Source organism: Argiope bruennichi, chromosome 8 (genome assembly GCF_947563725.1).
Source record: "Argiope bruennichi chromosome 8, qqArgBrue1.1, whole genome shotgun sequence".
Taxonomy (NCBI): Eukaryota; Metazoa; Arthropoda; class Arachnida; order Araneae; family Araneidae; genus Argiope; species Argiope bruennichi.
In genome coordinates, this window is record NC_079158.1 from 107763026 (window position 1) to 107778073 (window position 15048).

General features: G+C 27.2%; 1 protein-coding gene across 1 annotated transcript in view; it reads left to right on the plus strand.

Moving 5' to 3' along the window:
• Window positions 1-3142: 3142 nt before the first annotated feature.
• The window catches only part of LOC129981336 (ELL-associated factor 1-like), a 29026-nt gene continuing 17120 nt past the window's right edge, over window positions 3143-15048 (plus strand). The window contains exon 1 of the mRNA XM_056092130.1: window positions 3143-3396. Coding sequence (XP_055948105.1) covers window positions 3300-3396 — 97 coding nt within the window. The 5' untranslated portion in view covers window positions 3143-3299. The remainder of the gene's footprint in view (window positions 3397-15048) is intronic.

Here is a 15048-nt window from a genome sequence, read left to right on the forward strand (position 1 = left end):
ATTTCATGAATTATTACTGAAAATCAAAATGAGGAGATATTAAGCTTCAAAAAACTGAGAAAAAGAAAAATTTTGTGAGAAAATGTAAGTATTGAATAAAATATGACTTAAATATTATCCAAAAATTAGCAAATGAATTTTACAATTTAATTTAAAATTCTACTGTACAAATTTAGAATAAACTAATATTATTATATTAAATTTAAAAATAATTTTTATTTTTTAAAATTAAAAATTACATTCCAAATTTTCTTTAAAACTTTTTACTTCTGTGTATTTTTCTACATTTTGAACAAATTTATCCAAGATATTAGAATTTTTAGCACAATTTCACTTTTAAAATGTTATTACACCAGCCATATAACTAGAAAGAATGGATTCTATTACCTTTTCAGATTTAGTTTGGCTACTTTCTATCAAAATTCTGATTTTCAGCATTAATAGAAGAATTAAATTGAGGTATGCATAAATAAATTTACTAAGCATTTATGGGGAAAAAATGGAATAAGAAATATATGTATTGAAAGGTACTTTTTAAAATCATGTAATATTAATCAGCTCATGATTATAATTTTTAATTCAATATAAATCTTATTTTAACAAAACAAAAATTAGTTTTTATTAAATAGAAAATACTGAATATTTTGATGATTCCTTTGGAGATTTTTGGTTATCATACTTTCTTAACAGAGAATAAGCCATATCTTATCAAAAACTTAGCTAAAATTATATATATAGTGAAAAGAATTCAAATATATATATTTCTTTACAGTGCATATTTTTACAAGTATAAATCATTCAATTTTAAAATAAATTTTAAGAGTTAATCATGCACATTATCAACATTAAAAAAAAAATGGACAAGACTGCAAGAAAGAGATTACAGATTTTTATTATTGCAATTTTTAGACCACAAAATATAAATGCTTTATTGCTAATACAAATACTAGCAAATAACAAAATCAAAGCATGCCTGCAGTTATAAAAAATGTTTTAAATTTTCTATAACAGGTAAAAATTAGGTAATATATATATATATATATATATATATAATTTTCCACATTTAAAAGATTTTAGCTAATTTTTTAAAAACATTTAGCTCTGTACATTTAAAAAACATGAGCATTAAAATTAATAGTATAAAAAATTAAAATACTTTCCAATGAATACAGCCAAATTGTAAGAAATAAAATTAAAACAACATCGAATTTGTATTGCAAATAATGCAACATTTTTAGCTGCCATTAAAAATTTAAAAGAAACTTGTAAGTTCATTCCATTACTCAGTAAAAATTTAACTTTAAATTTCATTTAACAAACCAATAGAAGAATTTAATTCTGAGTTAAAATATTAGTTTCGTGCCATTTAATTAATTATAAATAGAATGTGTCTGTGGAAAATTCAGCTTTTCCAAGCTCTCACTGTTCTTAGCCACAGTCAACATTCATTTCTAGTCATAAATTAGATTCATAAAACGTAATTATGAGCAAAAATAAATAAATTAGATCACGGTATTATCCTTTTATTAAGAAAGATCTTGCATAAATAAGGTCTGCCTTCTTCCTACATCCGAACGATAATCGTCCACACTAAACATTCCAAAAATGTGCTTCATTCTTGGCGTGTAAATAAATTTTCTCCTCTTGGCTCAAAAAAAGCTTTTCCGCGACAAGCAACCATACATCTATTGCATCTTCTCCCATTTCCATCACTACCGGAATGAAACCGTAGCCGACGAGAGATCTGATAATTTGTAAACTGTGTGATTTGTTTTGTTAAGCATTTGACAGAGTAATGTAAGAAAACACTTCTGTTATTTTACTTCAAGATCTTGGTCTTTAAATCTTAATCACTAATAGTTTAAATATGTTTATCATATTTGTAAATATTCTCTCCGGAAAAATATATTTGAAATCAAATAAAACTTTAATAATAAAATAGAACAAATATTTATAATAATTTTTAGTTCTCAAATTATGTAATTGATAATGGAAGAAATTTATTATTTTTCCCCCTCAAGAAAACAGGCAAAATTCTTTAAATGCATTGAAAAATTTGAAATTTATATTCTAAAGAGATACTTTTATCATAAATTTTTACTTTAAAAAGATTAAAAATACTCCCTTTTTTTAAATAATCGGTATATGAAAGATAGGCAATAAAAAAAATTCCCATGTTTGTTAAAGTTCAAAGTAAGTTTTTATTTCTATTTAGTTAGCATTTTTAATATCAACGAAAAAGGAACGTTATGATTTTAGTATATCTCCTTTGAACTTAAAATAAAATTGTCAACAAATTTTGAAAATAAAAGGAAATAAATCCCCATCTAAAATGGTGACAAAACGATGTATGCAACAGTTCGCTATTCCCGAATCGGTAGAGAATAACCCTAGTGACGATGACGTCACGAAGCAGCACTGAGGCCTTATCTCTCGACGGCTACGATGAAACCCGTCCTCAAGTGCTAGTTCCCTCCCATCGCTTCTAATGTTTTCCCCCCTTCAAACACGTCCTCCGTTCAAGCGTCCTCCGCTTAACGACTCTCGCTAAAATCAATAAACCGGATTGCCAGATTCCTAGTTGGAACAAGATGCAATGCAACCTCTAAAAACCAAAATAAACAGGAAATATTAAATTTATTATGAGTGGCAATAAATATTAAAAATTCTAAGATCTTCATCTTCTAAGACTAGAAACTTGAAGATAATTAAAAACTTTCAAATAGGGTGAATAGCTATAAGTTTTTAGAATTCAATTTAAATTTCAAAATGTATAAAGGAGAAAAAAAAAAAAAAAAAAACTGAAAGACAGAAGAACTTACAACACAAATGCCCATACAAGAATCATACCCCTTTTTGAAAAGTATTGATCAACTGGTATTTGTGACTTTTTGATATTGATTACTTAATAACCGCTCGTAAAATATTCGTCATCCGTAAGTGTCGTGCTTCATGCTCGGTAGTCTGATTACCTAAAAAAATAATTGTTCATAAAAATCTTTTAAATATTTGAGCGTTTGATCAAATTCTAGTGATGGCAATAATGATCCGAAAATAGCAACTTTAATAACAGATTTTAAGAATTGATTTTTTTTTTTTTTTTTCATTTCTCTGTCCTTAACTGTAACTATAGTTTAATATGACATGAATTCCAGAATTCCAGTGGCAGTGGTAACTTTGTTTCTTCATCACTGAAGTAAAGAATCTGGGATTTTTCTATAGTTAGAAATGAAAACGTATGGTGAAGATAAAAGTTATTCTGTCGTTTTTATAGAATTTTAAAATTAAAATTTATTACAATGGCTGGCAAATTAGGGCTCAGCAATGAAATAAAAGAAATGAAGTTAGGGAAAAGTTTTGGAAAGAACGATCAGCAAAGTTTTCATACTTTTAGATGTAAGTAATTTTATGCTTTCATATTTATTCTGTTAATTATTCTACTTTATAGTGTTATGTTTACAAGAGTTACGAGGTCAGTTTTTATTTGTGAATCAAGATTAAGATGTCCATCTGGAAGATTAGCAATTTCTCAGGAACCAGCATTTTTTGCAATATTTTGCTTGTTTTCTCCCATCAATAAAGAAATACGATATGAATATATTCTTAGTAAAATCCAGTTTCAAATTAACAAATTCAAAATGAAATATTCCAAATTTTTGCTTGTTATTTGAACTGAAAAGCACTGCATGAAAGTAATATATATTTAAGATAATTTAATGACATTATTGAATGAAAATATTCTACTTTTTATTAGAAAAATTGTTTGTATGATTGTAATATCACTGTGCAATCATATAATATCATTTGTTTAAGTAATCTTAATGAGGTGTTTTATCAGTCAAGAAATGAAGACTATATTTTGAACTTCAAATTAAAAGCATCATTTTATTTTAAATAATGTTTTAAAGAATTTCCAGTCTACACTTTTAGTATAAAAAGTATATTTATAAATGCAGAAAATAATGAAAATTTTAATATCCTGTAATAATGAGTTTTATTGTTATATCACATCTTCATTGATCATGTTTATATAAATTAAAATGTAACTTGTTGAGCCCATAAAACATTTCTATGAAATTTCAAACTAGTTGCTTGCATGTAATGACAGTTATTTGATTAATAACATTTATTTTGATTTCATAGGGGATGAATTACTTTTAGGTTCCATTTAAATACTTTTATGTATTTATAGGTCACTATTTTTATAGCTAAATTGTTCCAGATGTCTTGTTAATTTTTTTTTTTTTTTCCCATTTCTAAAAACCTAAGTTGGGATGTTCTGAAAATAATTGATATCAATATATACATTTGCATAATGTAAATAGCATGATGCCCATGGTATATTTTTATGATCATCCTCGTGTTGAAAAATAAAAATGAATTCCAGCGAGATTTTTTTGTATACTGTTATGAACCTTTTAACACTATAGGAATAAAACTTAATGCTGTATAACTTATTCCCTAATTCTGTAGTTTTATATGTAGAAAAATGGGAAATTTACCTTTATCATATAATATTTGTTTTATTATTTGAAAATGTTTAAAAATCTAAAAAAATTGGCAGAAACAAAGAATTTATAATTTTGTTGCATGTTCTAAATTTTAATTTACAATTATAGTAAATTTTAATATATTAAATAACTGATTTTCTTTAATGTTTGCAAATTTTAGTATTTAAATAAAACTTATTAATTTATATGTTGATGTACAAACATTTTATTTATATAGATAAAAGCTAATTAGGTGTTTGAATTTTGACTAAAGTTTAACAACTGAGTTTAAATTTATTGTTTTTGTGCATAAAATTAAACCTTTGTCTGAACATTCCTTAAAGAAATAGAACTTTTGGAAGGTATTTATTTCTTTGTCATTTTCTAATTTTTTTAATGCTGCAATGCATAAAGTTCGTTTTTATTGTTATTATGTCTTACATAGTAAATTTCATCATATTATGGGTTATTTTTTTAGAAAATAAATTATTTTTCCTAATTATAATACTTTATTTATAATTGGCATCAATATTCCTTCATTTTACTCTCAATGTTTCTTAATTAAACTTTATTTGAATCATATAGGATAATCAAAGAGATTATAGATGTTTCTTTCTTTCTTTTTTTTTTTTTTTTTTTTTTTTGTTAGGTAATTGTAATTTAACCATATAAACAGCCAAACTGGATTTATCTTATTTACATGATATGCTCAAATGTAGAGTATTCTTCCTTATTTTAGATAAATAACAGAACAAGCTGTATTTTTTCAGAGGATAAAATTGTTTTAAGCTCTTAAGATGCATATTATAAACTTATTGTGTATTTGCATTTCATGAAAATGTCTGCTCTTTCTGATATAATTTTGAATTTCAATAATATTTTTAAAAAATAAGATTTTTTATAATAAATTATTTCTATTTTCAAACTTAGGTTATTAGAATGAGCAGTTTTCCCATTTAAATGTATTTGTTAAAATTTAGTTTGTTGTTTGCCTTATATTTTGCTAGCTAGCGTGAAGAGGGCAATGTTTGTTTATTTCAGAAATTGTAAGTGAATTTATATTTGCTATTTTGGTTGTTTTGGGGAAAAAAATTAATACAAGGTGATTGTCAGTAAAACTAGTGTTTAGAGGTGTAGGAATTTTTATTCTCTTGTTCATAGACACTTTTGACTGAATTTACTAGTTATTTGGTACTTTAACTTCACTAATTATTTGTCATTTTACTTTCATACTGCAGAGACATATGAAATTCTCTTTTCTCCTCTTGGCATGTTTGCATATTCCTAGTGTTTTATATCGGAACTACTTTGGGTGCGAAAACAGCTTCAAATAGAATTATTGGAGAGGTGGAACTGTCATAGTTAGTCGTTAAAGAGTTCACATTATGTCTCAAGAAATGCTGTTCTTCTGTATGTTGATGCAGAAGAATAGCAGTGAAAGTTAAATTGATAGATATTTTTGTCAACTGTTAAAATATTCTTTTATATTAGGGTAAAAAAAAAAAAAAAATTGAAGCACAGAAGTAGCCTCTACATTGATTCAGATAACTAATATTTGTTTAGGAGCAGATGCTGTGTGTTATTTATAATGTATAAATTTTTTTTTGCATTGGACTTCAGCTGGATAATTTTGGTTTTCTGTTGCTTTATTGGCTAAGCTGCAAAAATACTGACTGCAAAATGATTGTGAAATGTGAATTTGATGTTATTCTGATGCTGTTTGATTGTTTTTGAACAAAACAATTTTTTCATCCATGAAGCTAGTATGAGAAAATTCTATGATAATATTGTTAGCTTATTTTGGAAGTTATTTTTTATGATGTGTATATGATTGTTATTCTTGTAGGCAATTACTCATTCTTTGCTGGGTTTTTTTTAGTAATATCCAAAAGATTTCCTCATTATTTTTGAGTGATAGAGCTTAAAATTTATCTGGTAGAAGTGGAAATAATAATTATTAAATCAAGATTTTTTAAAACTCAAACTTTTTTTTTTTTTAATTTAAATTACTAAAATTTAGGTAACTCTAGAAACAAAGGAAAAGTACCTTCTTTACATATTTTATTTGTTGATATGAAGCAGTTCTGCAGTTCCAATTAAGATGGAAAAAATAATTGGGATTTTGAAGAAAAAATATTTTTCTATAATCGGGTATTATTTAGACATACTCTCTTTGATTTACTGACGATGAAAAAGAGACTGTGGCATCTTATGCAATTTGGAAACAAGGAATTTGAAGTTGTTTTTGAAGCAAGACTAAAGAAATTGCTAGTTTAGTAATTTTAATGAGGTTTGTTAAACTTAAAGGTTCTTGTGATTCATAAATAAAAAGAGAATTGCTTTTGCTTGGTTTTGAAAATAAATCATATAAAAAGGAATATAAAGACTTTTTTCCTATTTTAGGTTTTGTGCCTTTTTAAATATTTTGTCTGCAGATAATTAGTATCTGAATGTTAATTTGTTGTAATGTCTTGAAGTACTTTAATATATTTTATCTATTTCATTTTTTTTAAGTTGCTTTTTAAAATTTATAAATATGCCACACAAATTTTATTTGTAAGATAAAATTTTTAAATTTAATTTTTTAATACATCATGATATCATATTAATTTTGGAACATAAAGAATAAATGACTGACTTTTTACTTTATCACTTTATTACTTTTGTGTATACAAAATATTTTAATTACCAAAAAATATGCTCTCAGAATTTTTAACGAATCTTCACATCTTAGGCCTTCTTGTGAATGGAAATGCAATTTTTGAATTTGCATATTTATTTGTGAATATAATTATGAAAAAAAGTGATATCCCCGAAATTTTCTCAAAACTTTCTAATAAAGGTGTTATGCTCCCCCCCCCTCCACAAAAAATTATGGACCTTGGATAAAGACTGAATACCACAAGTCCTTATATTTTATTTTCATGCCTGAGAGTTCACGTTTGGCGTGTTTTGTAGTAAAAACTGGTACTTGTATATATATAGTACTGGTATTATACAGTTGACAGAGGAGCTGCAAAAGATTGATCTTTAGCTTGAATCTAGTATTTCTACTATCTTTAATATGCAATCTTTGCTCTTCCCCCCCCCTTTATAAATTAGTTACTGGCTAGGAAATATACAATTATACTAGGAAATTGAATATGTATTTTCTATGTTTTTCTTTCTCCCCAAACCAATGGAAATCAAAAGTTGACATTGAACTTAAAATTACAATCACAAGATCACACACCAAATTTCATTTAAATAAGTCATTGCATTTTTTAATTATCACATTTCCATACATGCAAAAGTGCATGGTCATATCCTTGACAGATTTGATTCCAAATTTGATATGGATTCCCATTATAGTTGCTAAACCAGTATATCAAATTTTATCTACCCAGTTATATACATTTTGTATTCATTTGTAATCGAACTATCATACAGGCATAGTTCTGAATATATTTTGCTCGAAATTTGGTAAAAACCTGCAAACTTGGTGTAAAAATCATATACCAAATTTCATCAATCAAATTCAAAAGCTATTTGAGTTGAAGTGATTCAAGCAGATCCAAAATATAAAGATTCATCAAAATCTGGAGTTTGATTTTTTTTATACCTTGTTTCGTAATTATGATACTTTCTTGTTATGCACTACATATATGAGAAATTAAAAAAATGAAATGATGTAAAGGGGAGGAATAAAATATTTGGCCTTTATTCCATAGATTTCTATCAAATTTTGGATGAAATCTATCAAAAAGAAGTGTACATTTTTTTGTACATATGAATTTGATTGCTCAAAAGCATAAGGAGTTAAATATATGAAATGCAGCATATGGTTAGTTTTGGTATCAAAATTGTAAATCTGTATATAATTTTGGAAAATCTGTCAAAAGACTTACAATCTGTTTTTTGGTGCAGGTGTGAATTGAGAAACAAATATGTTCAAGTAGGGATTTAAAAAATAAAAAATCTGCAACATTTTTAAAACATTTTGTCACAATACAACCTAAATTTAACTTTTGGTCAATAGTGTGTGACAATCTGTGTTAAAATATTGATGGGCAAACTGAAGCTTGTAGGTAGATGCAGTTGCCTCAAAAGTTTTATCTGGGATACTTTAAATTTTGAAATAGTATAATCAGTACATCCCAGTTGAATTTGGATTTTGAGGAACATTAAGTCTTTCAGTTTTTTTATTCTTTCTTAAAACAAGTTAACACATCTATTCCCAGAAAAAAAATTAGTTTTTAATTATTTAAATTATTTTAATATGTAAAATTTACATTTAAACTTTATATCTTAATTAAATTTTAGATTAGATTAGTCAAAGAGAAGAGATGTTTCAAAATCGATCTATCTCTTCACTGTAAGATGTACAAAGTGTGTATATTTGAGCATTATGCACAAAATGGGCCTACTGTAGTGGTATATCAGAAAGTTTTTGAAGATAATACTTCTGCTGTTGTTGTCTTGTATATGCATGAGCTTATGTACTGAATTTTTATTATTATGAAGTATAAATTGGTTAGATACATGCAGGTTCCTTATAATATCCTTTATTTAGATCTCTTGGTCATAAATTATTATTTGAAACATTTTGCTTAAGAAAAAAAGTTATTAAAAGTACTGCATCAAAACAGTACAGCATTATCAGTACTGCATAAAATTAAAAGTACTGCATCAAAATCAGTACTTTTAATTCTTTTATTCTTTACATTTGTTAATAAAAAATCTAATTCGGTTTAGCTAAATCTTTTTTGTTATATTTGATATCTAATAAATACAAATTTTGACAAATTATATGTTTAGGATTGAATGTTTATGACCTAATTATAAAATTCCATCTGATTATTCTTCAGTATTCATTTTTTAAAATTTCACATGGAAATAGACTATAAGTCTTATGGCCTTTCTTAAGTAATCCTTACAAGCTTAATTTTTGTAAATTTCAAGATTATTTATTTATGTTATTAATCTTTCTGTATTGTGCATATTTGTTTCTTATGAGTTTTGTTCATTGTCTGAATGTTAATTAGCTACTGAAGTTTTTAAACACTTCTTTAAATAATTGTATCCAGTTGGTATTGAAACAAGCGTTTACTATTTAAATTGAAAATAAATATTAGATAGCCAAGATATAAAGAGAATGACACTTTTGTTCTATTCTTCTGGATAGTTATATTTCTTTTCAGTATTAATTAAAAAAAATATATGCAGCAGAGTCATAAATTTTTCAAGCTACAGTGGATGCAAAATAATTTCTTTTGTAGTGACTGGCATTCAAGCAATTCTATGATGTTCACTTGTGAATGAGTCAGAGGGACGATCTATTATTATTTGTTGGGGGGACATGAAGAAACGCAATATGATTCCTTGAGGCAAAATTGGGCGATCTATCACCCCCCCCCTCCATTCTTTACCGCTAAACAAATTTAATAATTAATGCTTAAAAATAAAAAGTTCCTCAAAAATTGATAAATAATAAATTGATAGTATCCTCTCACTGTCTTTCTCATATGCTATCATAACCAGCAGTACCCGCACAGCGTTGCCCATGGCATAACGCCCAAGAGAAAAAATTAGTTTTAAACTTAAGTCTATCTCCACCCGATATGACATGGGCATATCACACAACCTAAAAATATATTTAGAAATAATCAAAAATAGCTACAAAACCATTTCTTATTGCACACATTCAGAAATATTGGTAAGCTTTGATATACAGTCATTTGGCGCCTTGCTAGGTTGACAATTTTTCGGTGGCGCTTTTACTACTGTTACGCTATTGCTGCCGTTCGCTCCACATTCTGCCATTTCGCTAAAATTTGGCAATAAATTATTTCTTTGGTGAAAATGACTGTATATTAATGCTGTTCCGAAATATTTAGACTGCTAAAAAGGTAAAAATGTGATATGTTCATAGACAAAACAATACACTAAAAATATTCAATAGAAAAGCTGTTTTGAAATTTAAAAGTATACGAAAATCTCATTGTACCCACTGTTTCACACTTGTTTATCAACTCAATATAATTTGATATAAAAATAAAACTCACCTTGCTTTTTAATATTTCTTTGTAAACTATATTGGCTGTTTTTCCTCCTGATGAAAAGGCAAAAAGATTTTGTTTGGATGCAACTCTAGAAAGTGCCACATAAAGTTGTCCATGAGAAAAACATTTTTCGCTTAAGTCAATTCCAGCAGTGTGAAACGTCTGTCCTTGAAATAATTAAAATCGCAATTTTGAAACTTTTTTAAAAAATATTATTTCAATATAATAAAACCTTTCCCAATAAATGCCCCACAAAATAGTATAAATATCTCCAATATTAGTTAATTTTTGGGACATAATGATTTCTTAATCGCTGTTTTAAATCAGATGTAAACAAAGAAATGTATCGCATGCAAAGCACAGCTCTTGCTGTTTGCACATGTGAAGTTTTCGTACATGCACGAATCGTAGTAATTAATTAAAATCGCAATTATAAAACTGCTTTTTTAATTTTGATATGACTTCAATATACTAAAACATTCCCCAGTAAATGCCCTACAAAATGGTACAAATATCTCCAATATCAGTTAAATATTTCTCGAATTTTTCTGGTTTAAACATACAGTCGCTTTCCGGACACTTCATTTTATACAATGTTTAGACACAACGCCTTTTATGCTTCGTTACAAAGAGAAGAAAACGGAGTTTGAATTTTGGTGCCCATTCTCTTGGGTCTCATTTTTAATGCAGCTCTACAGTTGTGGAGAAAAGAGCATAGGTGTATTAAATTCTTATAGTTCTTGCGTTTTTGAATCGCGTGCACACGCATATAAACAGGCAGACTGGCAGACGGTTGTCAGATTTGGTTCAAAATTTCATTCAGTTCTGCGGTTCTAATTATAAAAACCATCCATCTTGGCCTTTGTATTTTTCATTTATGTTAACTCTGACAGAACAGATTTGCCGTTAATGGATTTCATTGAAAATTTGGTAAATATTTGCAATTTTAGTATTAACCAAATTTTATCCGTTTAATGTGCTATGTTTTTGGGTGGACATACAGGCATGATTACACAAATAATTCTAGCACAAAGAGATTTATCACAATTTGGAGGCCGATTTTTTAAACTTTTTCAATACTTTTTTATGTGCACTTCATATGCTTGAAAATAAGTGAAAATTGAAGCAAAACATTGATTAACACTTTCAATGCTACCGACGAGATATCTCATCTTTCAGATACTTCTAATTACAGGTTTCTGTGGGCTAAAACTTGTCTCTTATGCCAGTTTAGATAGGTTGAACTTTCTAATACACATCTGAAGAATACCTTTACTGTGTGTACCTTGTTTGTGTGTGAAAAATGTCAACAGCGTGAAGAATTGATATATCGTCGGTAGCTTAGAGTGTTAATATGATTATGATCGGTTAAAAAGGTTTTTATCGGGATTGTTTTAAAAAAGTAACTTATCTCTCTAACGTTTTCAGAATCCAGATTTAAATCTTCTATTTAATTAGCTAAAGACAAAAGGTTTAGATGCCTCAGATCTGGACTTACCTGTGAGTAGAGGTGGGAATTGAATTAGGATACTTATGTAGTCGCGAAAATTTCCACTCAACAACTAGAAAAGTGAAAATATTGCCTGTTTTTTGAGATGCTGAAATCTGAGCTTTTGCGCATGCGCCAGCGACTTTAATTTCACCAAAATTGGAAGTTTTTTTTTGTGCATTTAAACTATGTACGAGAAGAGAAACATAACGCAACTGAACTATTGAAAAAAAAAAATGTTGCGATTGATTGCAAAAATGACTATGAACATGAAAAAGAAAAGCGCACGAAAGAAAAGGACGCTAGAAAAGTATTTTACTCTCTTCGTATCATCCTCTGAGAAGTAAAGCTTTTATGAGGCATATGTTTCTAAAACGAGCGGAACACACTAAAACTCTAAATTTTTATGTACTGCAATTCTAAAAACATCAGTTTTTGTGAGAAAAAGACGAAGAAAAGACATTCTTTTCCTAAAGGTTTTTATTTATTATACGTATGTATATTACCCCTATTGCATTTTAATTTTGCCTTACTTATCCCCAAAATAAACATATTGTCAATCATTTTGTTTAGGATTCATATTTAAATAAGAACATTTCACTACAAATCTTGCCACTTTCTTGGGCGGTTAAAGAGTTTGAGCGACGTGCAAACCGCTAGTTTGACCTGCTCTGCCTCAGGACATCGTTTTTGTGTGAGTTTTCCTCTCTTAAATTGGTGAATTTCACTTTATATTTTGCCTGCAGAAAGGAAACGACACAAAAATAATACTCATTTACTGTCATTATCATTGTTTTCGATTAATGTTATTTCGGTCTGCTGCAGAATGTTTACCATTGATTCACTCGCTTGAGAGACACACGAAAAAGAATGGCGCTTACAAAATACTTATAATCTACCTAATCCCAATTTATAATTTGATGGTTTTTATTAATTTTCTATAAGAAATGAGTTCCCGAATGAATTATGTCTTTTTACTTTTTTGAATACGGAGAGAAAATCTTGCTACCATCAAAAAATTTGATCCTGAGGTTTTGATGAATCTCCATGGTTAAGACTTCCTTGAGTTTGAGAAACACATTTTTGGAATTATGTTAGTCTGTCAGTTTCTAACAGTATCTGTGAATACAATTATTCAAAAATGCAATGAATTGGCCAGATGACGTTTGGCACTACAGTTTTATATTTCTATCAAATTTTGGATGAAATCCGTTTGAATTTATTTAAGATATGCATTAAAGAAAGGAAAAAACACATGGAAATAAAATGTTTTGTCTTTTTTATTATTAACGCTACTTCATGTTTTTAAATTCAGAATCTGTTTCTATCTAATGCTTCTCCTGAACATCTCGATATTATGTAATCTGTCTAAATAAATTATTTTTATAAAATGTCCTTTTTTTGTGTCGTTTATAGCGATCTAAATTGTTAAATGTTTTATTTTTATAAGTTTTTGTAATAATTCATCAAATAATTGTTAATAATGAAAAACTGTTTCCATTTCATAAACAAGCAATTGGAGGCTGCTGAAGATTAGTTTAATTGTTTTTAAAATATTATATATAAATAAAAAAAAACCTTGATGTAGAAAAATGTTTTATTTAAAAATTATTTTGGAGTTTCCTGTTACCTAAAAATTGATTCAAAACACGGCTACTTTTTTTTGAAGATCGATTCTGTTTAATTCCTCTGTTCAAAATGGCTGTCATGACATTCCACAAGCAGCTATATTTTTCCGATTCCATATTTGCCATCTTGAACATGATTGGCTGTTCTGATCATGTGATTCACTGACATTTACTCATTGCAACTGAAAGATTATTTTGAATATATTTTCGATTAATTTTAAATATGATTGGCTGTTCTGATCATGTGATTCACTGACATTTACTCATTGCAACTGAAAGATTATTTTGAATATATTTTCGATTAATTTTAAATATGATTGCTGTTTGGATTGAAAATATTTTGAATGTACTTACGATTAATTTATAAGCATGACGGAAATGTGAATGTATATGATTAATTTAAAAGCAAAAACGATTTGGTAGCATCGTTATTTGCGATTAATTTTAAATATGATTGTAGTTTCTTTTTTGAAATATTTTGAATGGACTTTCTATTACTTTTAAGCATAACAGAAATATGAATATATATGATTAATTTAAAATGTGTTATTATTGTGTGTTCATATTCATATTTTATTAATGTATTAAATCCAGTAACAAAAGCCTTAATAATGTAATATTTTCAGTTATTTATAAATGCAATTATAGATTCATCTTTCAAACGTCAGTGAATCACATGACCAGAACAGTCAATGACGTTCAAGATGGCAAATATGGAATCGAAAGATATAGCCGCTTGTGACATTCCATACTATAAATATTATATTTATAGCGTCAGTATTTAAGTTGTTGCCACTCACGATGTTTGATGAAAATTCTTTAAAAATTAATTGTAACTTATGAGGAAAAAAATTAAATGTCAGCAGTTTTTAAAAAAAATCTTTTTGGATAAGCAGCAATATTTCTTTAGAGCAAACGATTTTCTCATTTCATCTAAGGTAAAATTTGTGGACGATAGAAAGATTTTATTTATTATAGTATGTTTAAAATAAATTTCAGCGTTACAAGCTATGATGCGATGTTTACATCACGTAGCTCTCAACAGTTGATTTGACATTTAATAGCTTTGTTTGAAATATTTGTTATAAGCATTTGATTTTTTTATCATAGAAATTAAAATACAAGAAAGATTTTAATGAAAGATTTGTGCTAATTTAATAGTTAATTTTAGGTACGTTAGTACTAATAAAATAATTTCATTCCAAGCTATATTGAATGTATGAAGTTTAAAATATTTTAACTTATTATTATTGTTTGCATATATAAAGTATGTTAACTTCTTCTTTAAAGTATGTTAATTCAAAACTCGTTCTTTGAAATCTCTTTAAAATCAAAATTCCGAATAAAATGTACTTAAACCTTGAAAAGTGGTAATCTCAGAAGAGCTTGAAGGCGAGTTG